Genomic DNA, 16,272 nt, shown 5'->3' with positions numbered 1-16,272 from the left:
TCATTTTTGAACGCAAACACTTTGAAACTGCAAGGTAAAATCTATGTTCAATTTGGCTTTATATATTTTTTTACACCATCCATATGCCATCTTGTACAGGGTTTCATTTAATTACACAGCACTAGTGGGAGATGATGAACATAGTGCTTACATCCAAGGGTAGTGATTTAATCATAACCCAACAGGAAGATCTGCAGAGACTACTTTCTTTCTTTGCCAAGAACTGGGCATGTAACAGAGCATTTCTTTTTCCACCTCAGTATTCCATCTCTCCTTCTCATTTACAAGCTACTTGTTTAACAAAGTGGAGCTTTCTAATAAAATGAATAGAAAAACACAAAAGCAGGACTGAGAGGAGTCCCAATGTTTCGGGCAGTCATGTACTCTGCACCTAATGCAAATGTAGGAGCATGTTGACATACAGAGGGAGGTGTGGCCAGCCTATGATCTCTGACCCCTAAGAGACAGGTTCTTCTAATAACATCCCTTACTCACAGATACTTACCTTTACTGTACTTCCCCTCTGCAACTTTGGTACTTCCGAGTATGGGGGTAGTAGCTAAACTTTTCCCCATCCTTCTTAATAAAGCGGAGTTCCACCCAAAAGTGGAACTTCCGCTCTTTTGCTTCCTCCCCCCCCCCCCCGTTACTTCATTTGGCATCTTTCAGGGGGGGGGGGAGGGGGAATGGGTACCTGTTTTTGACAGTGTACGCATGCGCAGTAGGGACCCGGCCGTGAAGCCGCACGGCTGGGTACCCTTACCGGCAATGGCCTCCAGGACAGGTAAGTGTCCTAATAATAAAAGTCAGCAGCTACAGTATGTGTAGCTGCTGACTTTAAATTTTTGGAGGGGAAGGCGGAACTCTGCTTTAAGATGCAATGCTGCGGCCTAAATGCTCCGACACAGACTCTCAAAGCTTACTTAGCAATTAGGACTTCAGCAGGTAAACAGGGCAATGAGGAAGTGCTAGGCAGGTAAATATCATTGATGGCAGGGGAAGGGTGGTTTTAGAATCTTGGCCTATTAAGAGAATCAGTCACTTAGCCCTGATTTCGCTTAACTTTAATGTGGTAAATCAAAGCTATCAAACCATCTTACGACTGATTTGACCAGCAGTTCATTCTGATTTCCTTGTTGTGGGTGGGTTACTGCCGTTTCCTTATGGACCAAAACAATTTTAATTTTTTTGCTATAGGTCTATTAGTAGGAGATATTTGTGATTACTTATTTTATTAACACACAAGGCTTTCTTTTGGTGATATTGTCGTGCAAAAATAATTTCAATGCAACTGAACAACTATATGTAATTTTTTTTATTTTATAGCTTGTATAGCTTTAATGACACTAAAACTTTGATTTTTATGCAAAGTAATTTATAAATGAAATAAAGGCTTTTTTTCAATTTTTAATAAGCCTAAAGGAAAATATATTAATGCTTTAAAGAACAGAAGATAAAAAAAAAGAAAAAGCAAAAAATAAACAAAAAAAACCCAAAAATTTGCTGAAGAACAATTTATATTATTTATTTTTTACTTCTAAGGCCCCTTTCACACGGGCGTTCCGTATGTCCATATATCACCCCATCCGTTTACGGGTGATATACGGACAAAACGCATGTCAATGGGAGTACGGATGTCAGGATGACCATCCTGACATACGATTTGCGTCCTTTCAGTTCTGTTCCGTTTTTTGGAACGGAACAGAACCCTATTTTTTCTTCCGTTTAAAAAAACCGGAAAGGACGCAAAATCGGATGTCAGCTGTGCCATCCGCTGACATCCGCAATCACATAGACATACATTATGTCCGTATATCATCCGCAAACGGATGGAATGATATGCGGACATACGGACCTGTCCGTGTCATCCGTGTCCGTATAAAAAAAAAAAAAAGCGCCGCAGCGGACGAAATAAACTGAGCGGCCGTGTGAAAGAAGCCTGAGGTTACTTTAATCCATTTACTTTAGTTTCAACGTCAGTGATTTCTGTTCTTTTTTTTTTTTTACATGAGCTACAGGGAGTGTGTGCAAATCTGACAAGCCGACCGTTGTCTGTTGTCAGATGGAAGAGATTCGGCATTGTGAAGCCATACTGATAACCTGTAGGGACTTAAAGCATTCCTTATGGAAAAAATAGGGTACTGGAATTTGTCGTCATTTCGCGGTCGCACAACTATATTAAACTGATTGTAAAGACTTTTTTTTTTACCACTTCCGGACCACCCACTGTAAATATAGGTTGGTACTTTGACGTTAAATACAGAGGTTATGGCAGCAGATGGCTGCCATAACCCCCCAGTATTTTTTTTTTTGAACAGTGGGCAGTCCACTTTAACATAAAGGTGGTCCCAGAGGGGGATTTGCAGTGGGATCACCTTTATGGGCGGCAGGAGAGGTCCCCCCCCCCTCCCCCAGCTTCCTGGAGCTTTCGGGAGCGGGGAAAACAATCCGGTCCTTTCTCCTCCTAGGCAGGAAGTCGAGTGAGGGCAAGATGGCCCCTACTCAACTATGGCCTTGGAGGACCGTAGCAGCGTCATACGTCGCTTCTCCCAACAGTCTTAAAGGGCCCATTTTTTTTTACCCCAGATCTCACATTAAAGTGGATTTATCCTGCTTATTTCTATTACAAGGGATGTTTACATTCCTTGTAATAGGAATAAAACTGATCAAGTTTTTTTTATAAAAAAGGGACAATGTAAAAATAAAAAATAAAAGATAAAATAAATAGGGAAAAAAAAATGTAAGCGCCCTGTCACTGTTAGCTTGTGCGCAGAAGCGAATGCATACGCAAGTCGCGCCCACATATGTAAATTATGTTCAAGCCACACGTGAGGTATCGCCGCGATCATTAGAGCGAGAGCAATAATTCTAGCCCTAGACCCCCTCTGTAACTCTAAACTGGTAACCTGTAGAAAGTTTTAAAATGTCGCCTATGGAGATTTTTAAGTACCAATGTTTGTTGCCATTCCAAACGTGCGCAATTTTGAAGCATGACATGTTGGGTATCGATTTACTCAGCGTAACATTATGTTTCACATTATAACTTTACTGTTTTCTTATTATTTAATTTAAAAAAGTTCCACAGCAGTACTATATATTCTGTGGACAGATGAAACCAAAGTTGAGTTGTTTGGAAGAAACACGCGACACTATGTGTGGCGAAAAAGAGGCACAGCACACCAACATCAAAACCTCATCCCAACTGTGAAGTATGGTGGTGGGGGCATCATGGTTTGGGGCTGCTTTGCTGCATCAGGGCCTGGACGGATTTCTATCATTGAAGGAAAAATTAATTCCCAAGTTTATCAAGACATTTTGCAGGAGAACTTAAGGCCATCTGTCTACCAGCTGAAGCTCAACAGAAGATGGGTGTTGCAACAGGACAATGACCCAAAGCATAGAAGTAAATCAACAACAGAATGGCTTAAAACAGAAGAAAATATGCCTTCTGAAGTGGCCTAGTCAGAGTCCTGACCTCAATCTGATTGAGATGCTGTAGCATGACCTCAAGAAAGCGATTCACACCAGACATCCCAAGAATATTGCTGAACTGAAACAGTTCTGTAAAGAGGAATGGTCAAGAATTTCTCCTGACCGTTGTGCACATCTGATCTGCAACTACAGGAAACGTTTGGTTGAAGTTATTGCTGCCAAAGGAGGTTCCACCAGATATTAAATCCAAGGGCTCACATACTTTTTCCACCTGCACTGTGAATGTTTACATGGTGTGTTCAATAAAAACATGGCAACATTTCATTCTTTGTGTATTAGTTTAAGCAGACTGATTGTCTATTGTTGTGACTTGGATGATGATCAGATCACATTTTATGACCAATTTGTGCAGAAATCCATATCATTCCAAAGGGTTCACATACTTTTTCTTGCAGCTGTGTATATAAATATATATATACAGTGGGTACGGAAAGTATTCAGACCCCCTTAAATTTTTCACTCTTTGTTATATTGCAGCTATTTGCTAAAATCATTTAAGTTCATTCTTCTTCCTCATGAATGTACACATAGCACCCCATACTGACAGAAAAACACAGAATTGTTGACATTGTTGCAGATTTATTAAAAAAGAAAAACTGAAATATCACATGGTCCTAAGTATTCAGACCCTTTGCTGTGACACTCATATATTTAACTCAGGTGCTTTCCATTTCTTCTGATCATCCTTGAGATGGTTCTACACCTTCATTTGAGTCCAGCTGTGTTTGATTATACTGATTGGACTTGATTAGGAAAGCCACACACCTGTCTATATAAGACCTTCCAGATCACAATGCATGTCAGAGCAAATGAGAATCATGAGGTCAAAAGGAACTGCCTGAAGAGCTCAGAGACAGAATTGTGGCAAGGCACAGATCTGGCCAAGGTTACAAAAAGATTTCTGCTGCACTTAAGGTTCCTAAGAGCACAGTGGCCTCCATAATCCTCAAATGGAAGACGTTTGGGACGACCAGAACCCTTCCTAGAGCTGGCCGTCCGGCCAAACTGAGCTATCGGGGGAGAAGAGCCTTGGTGAGAGAGGTAAAGAAGAACCCAAAGATCACTGTGGCTGAGCTCCAGAGATGCAGTCAGGAGATGGGAGAAAGTTGTAGAAAGTCAACCATCACTGCAGCCCTCCACCAGTCAGGGCTTTATGGCAGAGTGGCCCGACGGAAGCCTCTCCTCAGTGTAAGACACATGAAAGCCCGCATGGAGTTTGCTAAAAAAACACCTGAAGGACTCCAAGATGGTGAGAAATGAGATTCTCTGGTCTGATGAGACCAAAATATAACTTTTTGGCCTTAATTCTAAGCGGTATGTGTGGAGAAAACCAGGCACTGCTCATCACCTGTCCAATACAGTCCCAACAGTGAAGCATGGTGGTGGCAGCATCATGCTGTGGGGGTGTTTTTCAGCTGCAGGGACAGGACGACTGGTTGCAATCGAGGGAAAGATGAATGTGGCCAAGTACAGGGATATCCTGGACAAAATCCTTCTCCAGAGTGCTCTGGACCTCAGACTGTGCCGAAGGTTTACCTTCCAACAAGACAATGACCCTAAGCACACAGCTAAAATAACGAAGGAGTGGCTTCACAACAACTCCGTGACTGTTCTTGAATGGCCCAGCCAGAGCCCTGACTTAAACCCAATTGAGCATCTCTGGAGAGACCTAAAAATGGCTGTCCACCAACGTTTACCATCCAACCTGACAGAACTGGAGAGGATCTGCAAGGAGGAATGGCAGAGGATCCCCAAATCCAGGTGTGAAAGACTTGTTGCATCTTTCCCAAAAAGACTCCTGGCTGTATTAGATCAAAAGGGGGCTTCTACTAAATACTGAGCAAAGGGTCTGAATACTTAGGACCATGTGATATTTCAGTTTTTCTTTTTTAATAAACCCTCAGTTCATCTCTGGGTGACCGGATTGCCGCGCTACAGACCCCGCGGCCTACTCGCGGTACCGCTGCCGGCTCGTGTGCTGTGCATCCGAGGGCCTTGGCAATCACTGCCCGGCAAGGAGACCTGCTCCCTGTGCCTCGACAGACACAATTTCCTTTCCCTGACACCCGGGGACCCGAGGGAGCTGCCTCTCACATCCACTTCTGAGGCCTTCAGCAACTGGCCGCCATTTTCTCAGGGCCTATACTCACCTCCATCACTCGCAGGCCTGCAGGCGCTTCACCACTCCGGCCTTCTTGCATACCTGCCTGCTCTGCTTTCTTCCCGACCGGACTCCAGGCACTTTCATACGGCTCCATCTACTCACTGTATAGCTGAGGCCCATAAATATGAATATTAAATTAAGGTTCCCGACCCCTGAAATATAGTGTATGGCTCTCAAGGAATTACATTTGAAAATATGTGGTGTTCATGGCTCTCTCAGCCAAAAAGGTTCCTGACCCCTGATCTAGAGTGACATTTGGCCATTTTTGTTTTTTAGCTACTTGGATATTTTCTAGGCTTTTCAGCACTTTGCATTTGATGTATGCCCCCCCAAATAACTTCATATCCTGTCAACCTACATCTCCAGCTATTAAGAAAAAAAAAATTGATAATATTACCTGGTCCATTTTATTTCTGTGGGTGGTGGATTTGCATCAGCATTACATTTCAGCTGGACATTTTTACGGCCAACGAACCAATTGCCATCATAACCAGTTACTGAAACTTCAGGAGCATCTAGAAAACATAAAAAAGTATATGCTTCAGGCTTTTTTTTTAAACTTAGACTTAGGATACAGCAGGAAAAGGTCAAATCACCTGTCAAGTTTTAATTGTTGTCTTTGTTCCCACTGGGGAAATTCAACACTATTGTCACTCATTAAAAAAAGTGAGAGGAATATTAAGTTGAGTCGTCCCCAGAACAAGAGATGAGGGGAACTCTTACAAAGGAGACACTTGTTTCAGGGACCTCACTTTGGGAGATTTGCTCTAACCTCCTGTTGCATCTCTAGGGCAGGAAATAAAGGGAAATTTACACAGGCATGAAAAAAAATAAACAAGTAGGGATTTTAATCCTTCCATACTCTATCCAAAACAAAAAAAAAAAAAACAATTTTTTGGCTATGCAATCACTTTACAAGTCCCTGGCACACTTGCTGCTCCTGGAAGAAAGAGGACCTGCAGCCACAGTGAATTTACAGCATTTACTATTACAGGCATTATATTATGCAGGTAGTCTGTCTATATATGTCAATTTAAAAAGCACATTTTAAGCCTGACTAAAGTGTCCTATTTAAAGCGAACAAGCATATAGTATACAACCTACTGTTTCCCCTTACCACTACTTTCAAACAATCAAAATACACATTAATATCATAGATCTAGATGGCTTAGTTGTATATTTAGTAACATGCTGAAGTTAAAATTTTTTAGAATTTTAAAAAATTAAAATTCATTATTGTAGTATTTATGTCCTTTTTCTGGAAAGATGTGAATCTTAGCTCTCATTAAGCTGCACATATTAAATAAAAGCTTTGTACTGCATAGCCCAGCACTTTCAAAAATATAGTGACTGCTTTTTAGTAGCAAACTAAATTCGGTTTACAGCCAGCTGTGCTGCCAAAGATGGCTCTCTCTGCCACACCTTTTGGTTCCCTGTAATGCAGAGCTCTTCTACCTAGTGGAGGCAACACACAGCTTCTTCCACAGTACAACAGTTCATGGTGTAGGAACAATAAAGTAGATCTTTCCCCATCAAAACCACAAAAACAAATGCATGCATCTCTGCATACTGAATTTAAAACACATTGCAGTTATTTAAAAAAACATTTTGCGGGCAAAATTAAACTTACGTTGACCTCATTTCCTAATTTTTTTTTTTTTTTTTAAGCACTGGGGACATTATCCGGACCTTCAAGCTGCACCCTGGGAAGGCTATGTCACTAGTGCCTTCCAAGGAGTCCTCGTTATTTTGGTGGAAGAGGCCTTTTTCCCTTGCGATCTTGCATTTATTTTTTTTACATGCATTGGCCCCTGGCTCTGTGCATCCCTGAGATCTGGCTGCAGATGCCATCAGGGGGCGGGCACAGAGAACAAGGAAAAAAATGCAGTCCACTGAAGTAGTCATTTTTTCTTATATATACACTGCTCAAAAAAAACTTAAAAGGAACACTTTTTAATTAGAGCATAGCATCAAGTAATTTAGGCTCCTGGGATATTTATCTGGTCAGTTAAGTAGCAGAAGGGGGTTGTTTATCAGATTCAGCTGCTTTCGTGTTAATGAAATTAACAGGTGCCCTAAATGGGCAAAAATGAGACAACCTCCAAAAACAGAAATTGTTTTACAGGTGGAGGCCAATGATCTTTTTTTCCCCCTACTCCTCTTTTCTGACTATTTTTCGCCAGTTGTGTATTTAGCTAGGGTCAGTGTCACTACTGGTAGCAGGAGGTGATACCTGGACCCTATACAGGTTGCATAGGCAGTCCAACTTCTCCAGGATGGCATATCAATACCTGCCATTGCCAGGTACCCGCTCCCACTTCCAGGGAGGATCGCAGCAATGTACAACATTACCAGCCCCCCCCCCCCCGCCTTCTGGGGGAGACAAAACAGAACATGGCAGGATCAGTCAGAAAGCGCAGCGTGACTCATGCATGCGCAGCAGGGAACAGCCTGCTTTCTATAGTGAACATGCTGGTGCCTGCACCCAAAGCTGATTGACCAATCCGCTAGGGGTGCCACCATCACAGGATACCTGGACAGGTAAGTGTCCTACCTACAGTATTTGTAGCTGCTGACTTAATTATTTTTTTTTTACAGGCTCTAAGGAAGAATGACTGCCAGCTAAATAAAGTGAATAAAGCTAAGAAGCGGTGATGTCCAAGCACTGTATTCATCAAGCGTTGAAGAGATATTCCCTAATTATACTCTGACAGCTAAGCACTGCAAGGAGGTGGCATTTTGCCTTAAAGTGTTACTTAACCCACAATAGTAAAATATAGTCTGTATATGCAGTAAAGCATGCTGGTTATACTCCCTGTGGAACCTAAGGGGTTAATCCTCTGCATTGTGTAAAAAGGCTGTTTGATCCTGTCTTCTCTGATCCTCCCCTTCTTCCACAGTCTCCTGATAAGATAGGGGCTAGGGGACAGGCTGCACATGCTCTGTTTGATGTGTATTGCTAGATATTTTTCTTTTTTTCTTAGGAGAGTGCATGTGATCAATACAGGGCCAAATCAGCACAGTCCAGACAGAGGTTCAGGGGTCCTGCAGCTTATAGGACACACTGTGCAGAGGGAAAACTTCTACTACAAGCTTTAACCACCTTGCGGACCGCCTGCCGTAGTGCGCTCAGTCACGTAGTACTACCCCTTAATAGGGGTATCGCCTAGCAACTCGCTTAGGATCCCAAAGGGACGCTTTGGTCGTCCCAACTCTTTAGTGACAATTCTGTCAAAATAGGAGGGGAAAGGGAACACCTTTGCCGCTCTGAATGGCTTGTGAGTGCCAAAGAGAACCTGTGCCTCTGTCACAGCTGTGTCCTCCAACTTTAAGTCTCAAGCACAGATACAATCAGTGCATCCACCAGCGTCTTTTCGTGCACGGTTGCAGAAGAGGAGGAATCCTCCCTACTATCCGAGGATGCAGGGGGCTGGGTCACAGACCCAGCAGGGTGACCCTCGTCCCCGGCGGCTGAGTCAGATTCAGGATCTGATGAGACCAAGGTGGCAGGAGAAGGTGCGGGGCGCTTTATGCCAACCCGTCGCCCAAAAGGACTCCAGAACCGCCGACAATGCAGTGGATGGATGGACGGGACACGGAGGGCCCCGCAGTCCCAAAGAGGGGGAATGAGGTGGGGATATGTACTCCAAAGACTCCATGAGTCACCAGGGGGACCCCACAAAAAGTAACAAACTGCTAAGGGACAACCCCCACTGCTCTGGCAGCACCACCTGGGTTGGCAGTTACAGAGCACCAATTGATCCTCAGAGAGGGAGAGGACCCCACCAGACTCGCCACCCTGCAGAAACCAGGCACCGCAGCCACCAGGAGAATCTGCACTGCACAAGCAGAAAAAAAAATAATCTAGGAGTCCGCACCAGGGGAGTGGCTCCGACCGCCGAAAACACCACCCAGAAGGCTCCACAGACATGGCCGCTGCCGTTTTCTATGGCAGATCACAGCAAAATGACCGCCGGACTACACAAACCTGGCTGCCTTGCATTACAGCACAAGGATACAACAAAATGGCAGCACCACGAGACTCCCAGGACGGATCCCTAGGCCTCAAGGACAGGTCCAGGCTGGATGGGGGGGACCATGGCAGGAACCCCACCAGGTACAACCCCCTCCCCGCACAGCCGATCGCCCGGTCGCCAGCATTGCACCCCTCACCCACATAGCATCCTGTCCCCACCCCAGGAGGTGGATTAGACCACCCACACAGCCCCAGCATAAGGATGGGGGGGGGGGGAGATGATGGGGGTGCCTGATGGGAAGGAGGGGAACCCGTGGGTCTGACCGTCCCATGGAGGGGCCCACATCCACCCTAAAACCCTCCAGAGGGAGAGGGGGGACAGCGACTCACCATACCAGGAACCAGGCGGGCACCGCTCCAGACAGAACACCTCACCAACGAAATGGAGGGGGGGCTGTTGGCCAGGAGGAACACCGATTTAGGCCGGGACCTGGTCGTATGCGACCTCACGAGACGTTTTACTCGCAGGCCGACCTAGCGCGGATTTGAGGTCTGCGTGCGCTCGCTGGGCAGACTGGGGTGACCATTGGATCTAGATTCAGCCAGTGGCCCAGTCCGGCAGTTGATTGTAGATCTCACAGGAAAAAAAAATTGCCAGGACCAGAGATGCCAGCAAGGAACTAGGTCCTTATTCCTGACTAGGCAGAAAAAAAACTGAGTACCTATAGAAGAGATAGGGAGTATACCCCCGGAGACTGCCCATAGGTGTAGCCAGACTTTTTATGCCTAGTGTCCTACTCCTGTAGGGGGCAGTATAAATCAATGGTTAAGAAGATCAGGAGCTGTGTCAGTCAATGAACGAAGGAGAAAAGGTATTTAGCAGTTTATATTTACGAAAACTATTGCATGTTCTGTGTACTGTGGGAGACCAGATACAGTGAACATAGGGTCCTAGGTTTAGTAACTCTTTAAGCTGGCTATACACTAGTAGAATTTTGTTAAACATTTCTTGTTTTAAGAACATTCAATCAACTTTTTCAATCATTAGTGGGGTCAGATCGACATTTGTTTTCGACCACAGTGATAAGAAAATTCGGAGGGGCAGGATGGAAAATTTTTCTTGCATGGACAAATTTTTAACAATTTTGTGTTTTTGTCCAGTAAAGTCTATTCACTCCAAAGTCAAATGCTAAAAGCAAACACAATTTTAAACTATTTTTGAACAATGTTTGCCAAGCTTTTGAATGTAGTAAGAATTTTGGCACAAAATTTTGTAGGAATGTAGTTTAAGACAATCTACTAGTATATGTCTTTAGAGTTACAGTGTCTTGAATGTTACAACCAAAAATATAAATGTATTTTATTGGGATTTTATGTGATAGACCAACACAAAGTGGCACAGAATTGTGAAGTGGAAAGAAAATGATAAATGGTTTTCACATTTTTTTTTACAACTAAATATCTGAAACGTGTGCGTGCATTTGTTTTCCGCCCCCCTGAGGTAATTTGTAGAACCACCTTTCCCTGCAATCACAGCTGCAAGTATTTTTGAGTATGTCTCTACCAGCTTTGCACATCTAGTGAAATTTTTGCCCATTCTTCTTTGCAAAATATCTCAAGCTCTGTCAGACTGGATGGAGAGCATCTGTGAACAGAAATTATCAAGTCTTGCCACAGATTCTCGTTTGGATTTAGGTCTGGACTTTTGACTGAGCCAATCTAACACATGAATATTCTTTGATCTAAACCATTGCATTGTAGCTCTGGCTGTATGTTTAGTTTCGTTGTCCTGCTGGAAGGTGAACCTCCGCCCCAGTCTCAAGTCTTTTGCAGACCCTAACAGGTTTTCTTCTAAGATTGCCCTGTATTTGGCTCCATCCATCTTCCCATCAACTCTGACCAGCTTCCCTGTCCCTGTTCAAGAAAAGCATCCCCAAAACATGGTGCTGCCACCGCCATGTTTCATGGTGGGGATGGTGTATTCAGGGTGATGTGCAGTGTTAGTTTTCTGCCACACAAACCCTTTTTACTTTGAGGCCAAAAAGTTCAATTGTGGTCTAATCTGACAAGAGCACCTCTTTCCACAGGTTTGCAGTGTCCCCCACGTGGCTTTTCACACACAGGAAACTGGACTTCTTTTGGCTTTCTTTTAACAATGGATTCTTTTTTTTTGCCACTTTTTCATAATGGCCAGATTTGTGGAGTGCACAACGAATAGTTTTTCTGTGGACAGATTCTCCAACCTGAGCGGTGGATCTCTGCAGCTCCTCCAGAGTTACCATGGGCCTCTTGCTGTGTCCCTGAATAATGTTCTTCTTGCCCGGCTTGTCAGTTTAGGTGGACGGCCATGTGTTGGAAGGTTTTGCAGTTGTGCCATACTCTTTCCATTTTCAGATGATGGATTGAACAGTGCTACATGAGATGTTCAAAGCTATTTTTTTTTTATAACCTAACCCCGTTTTAAACTTCTCCACAACTCTATCCCTGAAAAAAGTCTGGTGTGTTCCTTGGCCTTCGTGATGCTGTTTGTTCACTAAGGTTCTCTAACAAACCTCTGAGGATTTCGCAGAACAACTGTAGTTATACTGAGATTAAATTAGGTGTACCCTTTTTACTAATTAGGTGACTTCTGAAGGCAATTGGTTCTACTAGAATTTAGTCAGGGGTATCAGAGTAAAGGGGGCTGAATACAAATGCATAACACACTTTTTCAGATATTTGTAATACATTTTGAAAACCATTTATCATTTTCCTTCCACTTCACAATTATGTGCCACTTTGTGTTTGTCTTTGTCTATCACATAAAATCCCAATAAAATACATTTCTGTTCTTGGTTGTAACATGATAAAAATGTGGAAAACTTCAAGGTGTATGAATACTTTTTCAAAGGCACTGTATACTGTTGACAGAGCAGGTTTAGAGGTCTTTAGTTTGTCAAGTTCTTAAAAAGGACTGGTGCCGGTGTAGGAATGATGATTTTTCAAATGTTTTTACTGCAGTCATAAGCTGAAGGGGTGTACACTATCACAACCACCAGCAATTACTTTTTCTGTTTGGAGAATAATTACAAAGCGAATATAATTACAGTTTTAGCGTCTTTGTATGAGTTATTTGGATACTGATAAAAAGTGTAACTAAAGGCAAACTTTTAAGTTGTGGAAGGAGTGTAAAGGAATTATAACCCCCCCCCCCCCCCCCGTAAGGTTTTTATTGCCGTCTGTGCTCCTTTTGAGGAGATTCACGCGCTCTGTACGCCCTCTTTACCGTTATATCGAATGGAAAAGTAAAAGAAAATTACAAATTTTGGGTTGACATCAGAACAGTAATAGAGGGGAAATCTTCCAATGGGGACACTAGTTCTGGTAACATCCCAGGATTCTCTCACTTTGGATGGATTACTTCCTGTATTGGCTATGGGACAGAAAGTGAAGGGCAATCTCCCCAATTGAGACACAAAGCCAAAAAAAAAAACTGACTGCAGGGGCTATAACCTTTTCTTTATTCTATTCAAAACGGAGAAAAAAAAAATAGGTTCAGTTGTTTTAGTATAACTTGCAAAGTGCAATTAGGGGACAGACTGAATGTCATATTTATTTAGGTGCATTAAAATACAATGTACTACCCAAGCCTTGAGATCTGTATCCCTTTAAAACAGACAGTGTGCACCTCTAGTTTACAACATAAAAGTGAATATCTTTCAGCACAGTACAAACAAGAGTTAATTATGGTAAACAGAATTCAGCAACCCCTTCCCTAACATTACATGAGAAAAATGAGAAAAGTTATGTTATATTTTTCAGCAAGTAAACATGTAACCGACAATTTTCAAATATTTTTAAAGTTATGCTATGTCAACCAGAACATGTGGTTATAAATTAGGTTTTATCCTAACTTGACTGCAAAAGTGGAAATACACTGCAAGTCCATGTCTATAGCAGGGATATGCAAACTGTGGCCCTCCAGATGTTGCAGAACTACAAGTCCCATGAGTCATAGCAAGACTGACAGCCAGAGGCAGAGGCATAATAGGACTTGCAGTTTTGCCACAGTTTGCATATCCCTGGTCTATAGCATCTGCACAGCTAGAATTAAGGCAATATGACTAGGACAGATGTGTCATGCTTTGCAGGAATGTATAAATTTAGAGCCTGTATACAGACCTTTCCATTTACGTACTTTCTGGTCTCCACAAAAGCCTTACGTAATATTTTATCTAAATAAAGAAGGTACTCTCAACAACTGCTGTTCATTTATCAGATAACGCTTGATAGCACAGACTGGAAAGTTTAGACTTCCCTATCAAAATATTCTGGTAGCAGATAGACATTCTGCTGCAGGATAGGAGGAAGCAGCATGATGTAACCATACAGAAGTGCATCACTTTGGAAGCCTGGAACTGAATGTTTAAAATGATGCCTGTGAACTTTAGAAAATCAAAGAACTCTGGGGGGAATTTATCAAAACCGGAGCAGACAGAATCTGGAGCGGCTATGCCTTGCAATCAGTTTCTAACTTCAGCTTGTTCAGTTAAACTTTGAAAATTAAAATAGACTCTTAACTGGTTGGCATGCACAGCTTCTCCAGATTCTTGCCGCTTCAATTTTGATAAATTCCCCTCCAAGTGTAAAAGCACACCTTGGGAGAGTCAGGTGCCTTTGTCCCACTGTTGAGTGCTTTTGTTCCATCCTCTAACGCAGTGTTTCTCAACTCCGGTCCTCAGGGCACATTAACAGGCCAGGTTTGCAAGAAAACTGAAATACCGTATATACTCGAGTATAAGCCGAGTTTGTCAGCACATTTTTTTGTGCTGAAAACGTCTCCCTCGGCTTATATTTGAGTAAAAAAAAAAAAAAAAAAAGTTCCCGGCCGCTCCAACGTGTTTAAGATTTAAAAATGGCGCCGCCCGGCGTAAACATGTCACCACGCATGCGCCGCCACCGCTCGGGACAGGCCGGAAATAGCCGAACGTATACCAGCTGTCCCGAGCGGCGGTGGCGCGTGCGCAATGACGTGTCGGGGCCGGGCGGCGCCATTTTTAAAATGAAGGCGCCTCTGGAACAGGTAAGTGAGACAGCCGCACTAGTATGCCCGCAACCTCTTGTACCATGCTTGCCACCCTGAATTCTCCTGTACATGCCAGCCACACTGCATTCTCCTGTACATGCCAGGGACACTGCATTCTCCTGTACCATGCCAGTCACACTGAATTCTCCTGTACCATGCCAGCCACACTGCATTCTCCTGTACCATGCCAGCCGCACTGAATTCTCCTGTACCATGCTTGCCACCCTGAATTCTCCTGTACCATGCCTGCCACAGTGAATTCTCCTGTACCATGCCTGCCACCCTGAATTCTCCTGTACTATGCCTGCCACCCTGAATTGTCCTGTACATGCCAGCCACACTGCATTCTCCTGTACCATGCTTGCCACCCTGCATTCTCCTGTACCATGCTTGCCACAGTGAATTCTCCTGTACCATGCCAGCCACACTGCATTCTCCTGTACCATGCCAGCCGCACTGAATTCTCCTGTACCATGCTTGCCACCCTGAATTCTCCTGTACCATGCCTGCCACAGTGAATTCTCCTGTACCATGCCTGCCACCCTGAATTCTCCTGTACTATGCCTGCCACCCTGAATTGTCCTGTACTATGCCTGCCACCCTGAATTGTCCTGTATATGCCAGCCACACTGCATTCTCCTGTACCATGCCAGTCACACTGAATTCTCCTGTACCATGCTTGCCACAGTGAATTCTCCTGTACCATGCCAACCACACTGCATTCTCCTGTACCATGCCAGCCGCACTGAATTCTCCTGTACCATGCTTGTCACCCTGAATTCTCCTGTACCATGCCTGCCACAGTGAATTCTCCTGTACCATGCCTGCCACCCTGAATTCTCCTGTACTATGCCTGCCACCCTGAATTGTCCTGTACATGCCAGCCACACTGCATTCTCCTGTACCATGCTTGCCACCCTGCATTCTCCTGTACCATGCTTGCCACCCTGCATTCTCCTGTACCATGCCAGCCACACTGCATTCTCCTGTACCATGCCCACCACCCTGCATTCTCACCCTAGGCTTATACTCGAGTCAATCATTTTTCCCACATTTCCCATCTTTTTGTGGTAAAAGTAGGGGCCTCGGCTTATACTCGGGTTGGCTTATACTCAAGTATATACGGTACATCACAGGTGATATCATTGCTGTTCAGTGATTGCAGTATTCTAGTCTGCATCTTCCCAAGGTAATATTCATAATCTGGCCTGTTAGTGTGCCCTGAGGACCGGAGTTGAGAAACATTGTTCTAACCATACTTACTGCAGGACTGAGCAGTGACATAGGGGAGTCTAGGGATGCAACTACAGAGAATGATGGGGGACACAGTCATCCAACATTCTCAGAATTATTTAAAAGGTGGGATATTCAGGCTGCCAGAAAGGCAAGCAAAACAGCTCCTCTATCACTGGGGAGTGCGGTTTTGAAACCTGAACGGGTCTCTTTAAAATTAGAAGGTTTTCCCTTATTTTCTGATCAAGGTGTCAGCGATCATCTGAGCATAAATTGTGGGGAAATCTTTCAAATGTGGACACAGTAAAACAAAAGGATGCAGCGCTAAAAAAAATTACACCA

General features: G+C 43.8%; 1 protein-coding gene across 1 annotated transcript in view; it reads right to left on the bottom strand.

Moving 5' to 3' along the window:
• Positions 1-16,272, bottom strand: part of NECTIN3 (nectin cell adhesion molecule 3) — a gene marked incomplete at its 5' end in the record, with an annotated part of 151,338 nt that overhangs the window by 31,571 nt on the left and 103,495 nt on the right. Inside the window, one exon of the mRNA XM_082246146.1 lies at positions 6,054-6,171. Within this exon, the coding sequence (XP_082102272.1) occupies positions 6,054-6,171 (118 nt within the window). The remainder of the gene's footprint in view (positions 1-6,053; positions 6,172-16,272) is intronic.

This window comes from Pelophylax lessonae (assembly GCF_965119305.1).
Source record: "Pelophylax lessonae genome assembly, chromosome: 2".
In the NCBI taxonomy this organism is placed as follows: Eukaryota; Metazoa; Chordata; class Amphibia; order Anura; family Ranidae; genus Pelophylax; species Pelophylax lessonae.
Note: the sequence above shows the minus strand (reverse complement) of the source record. Positions and strands in the feature narration are given on the sequence as shown.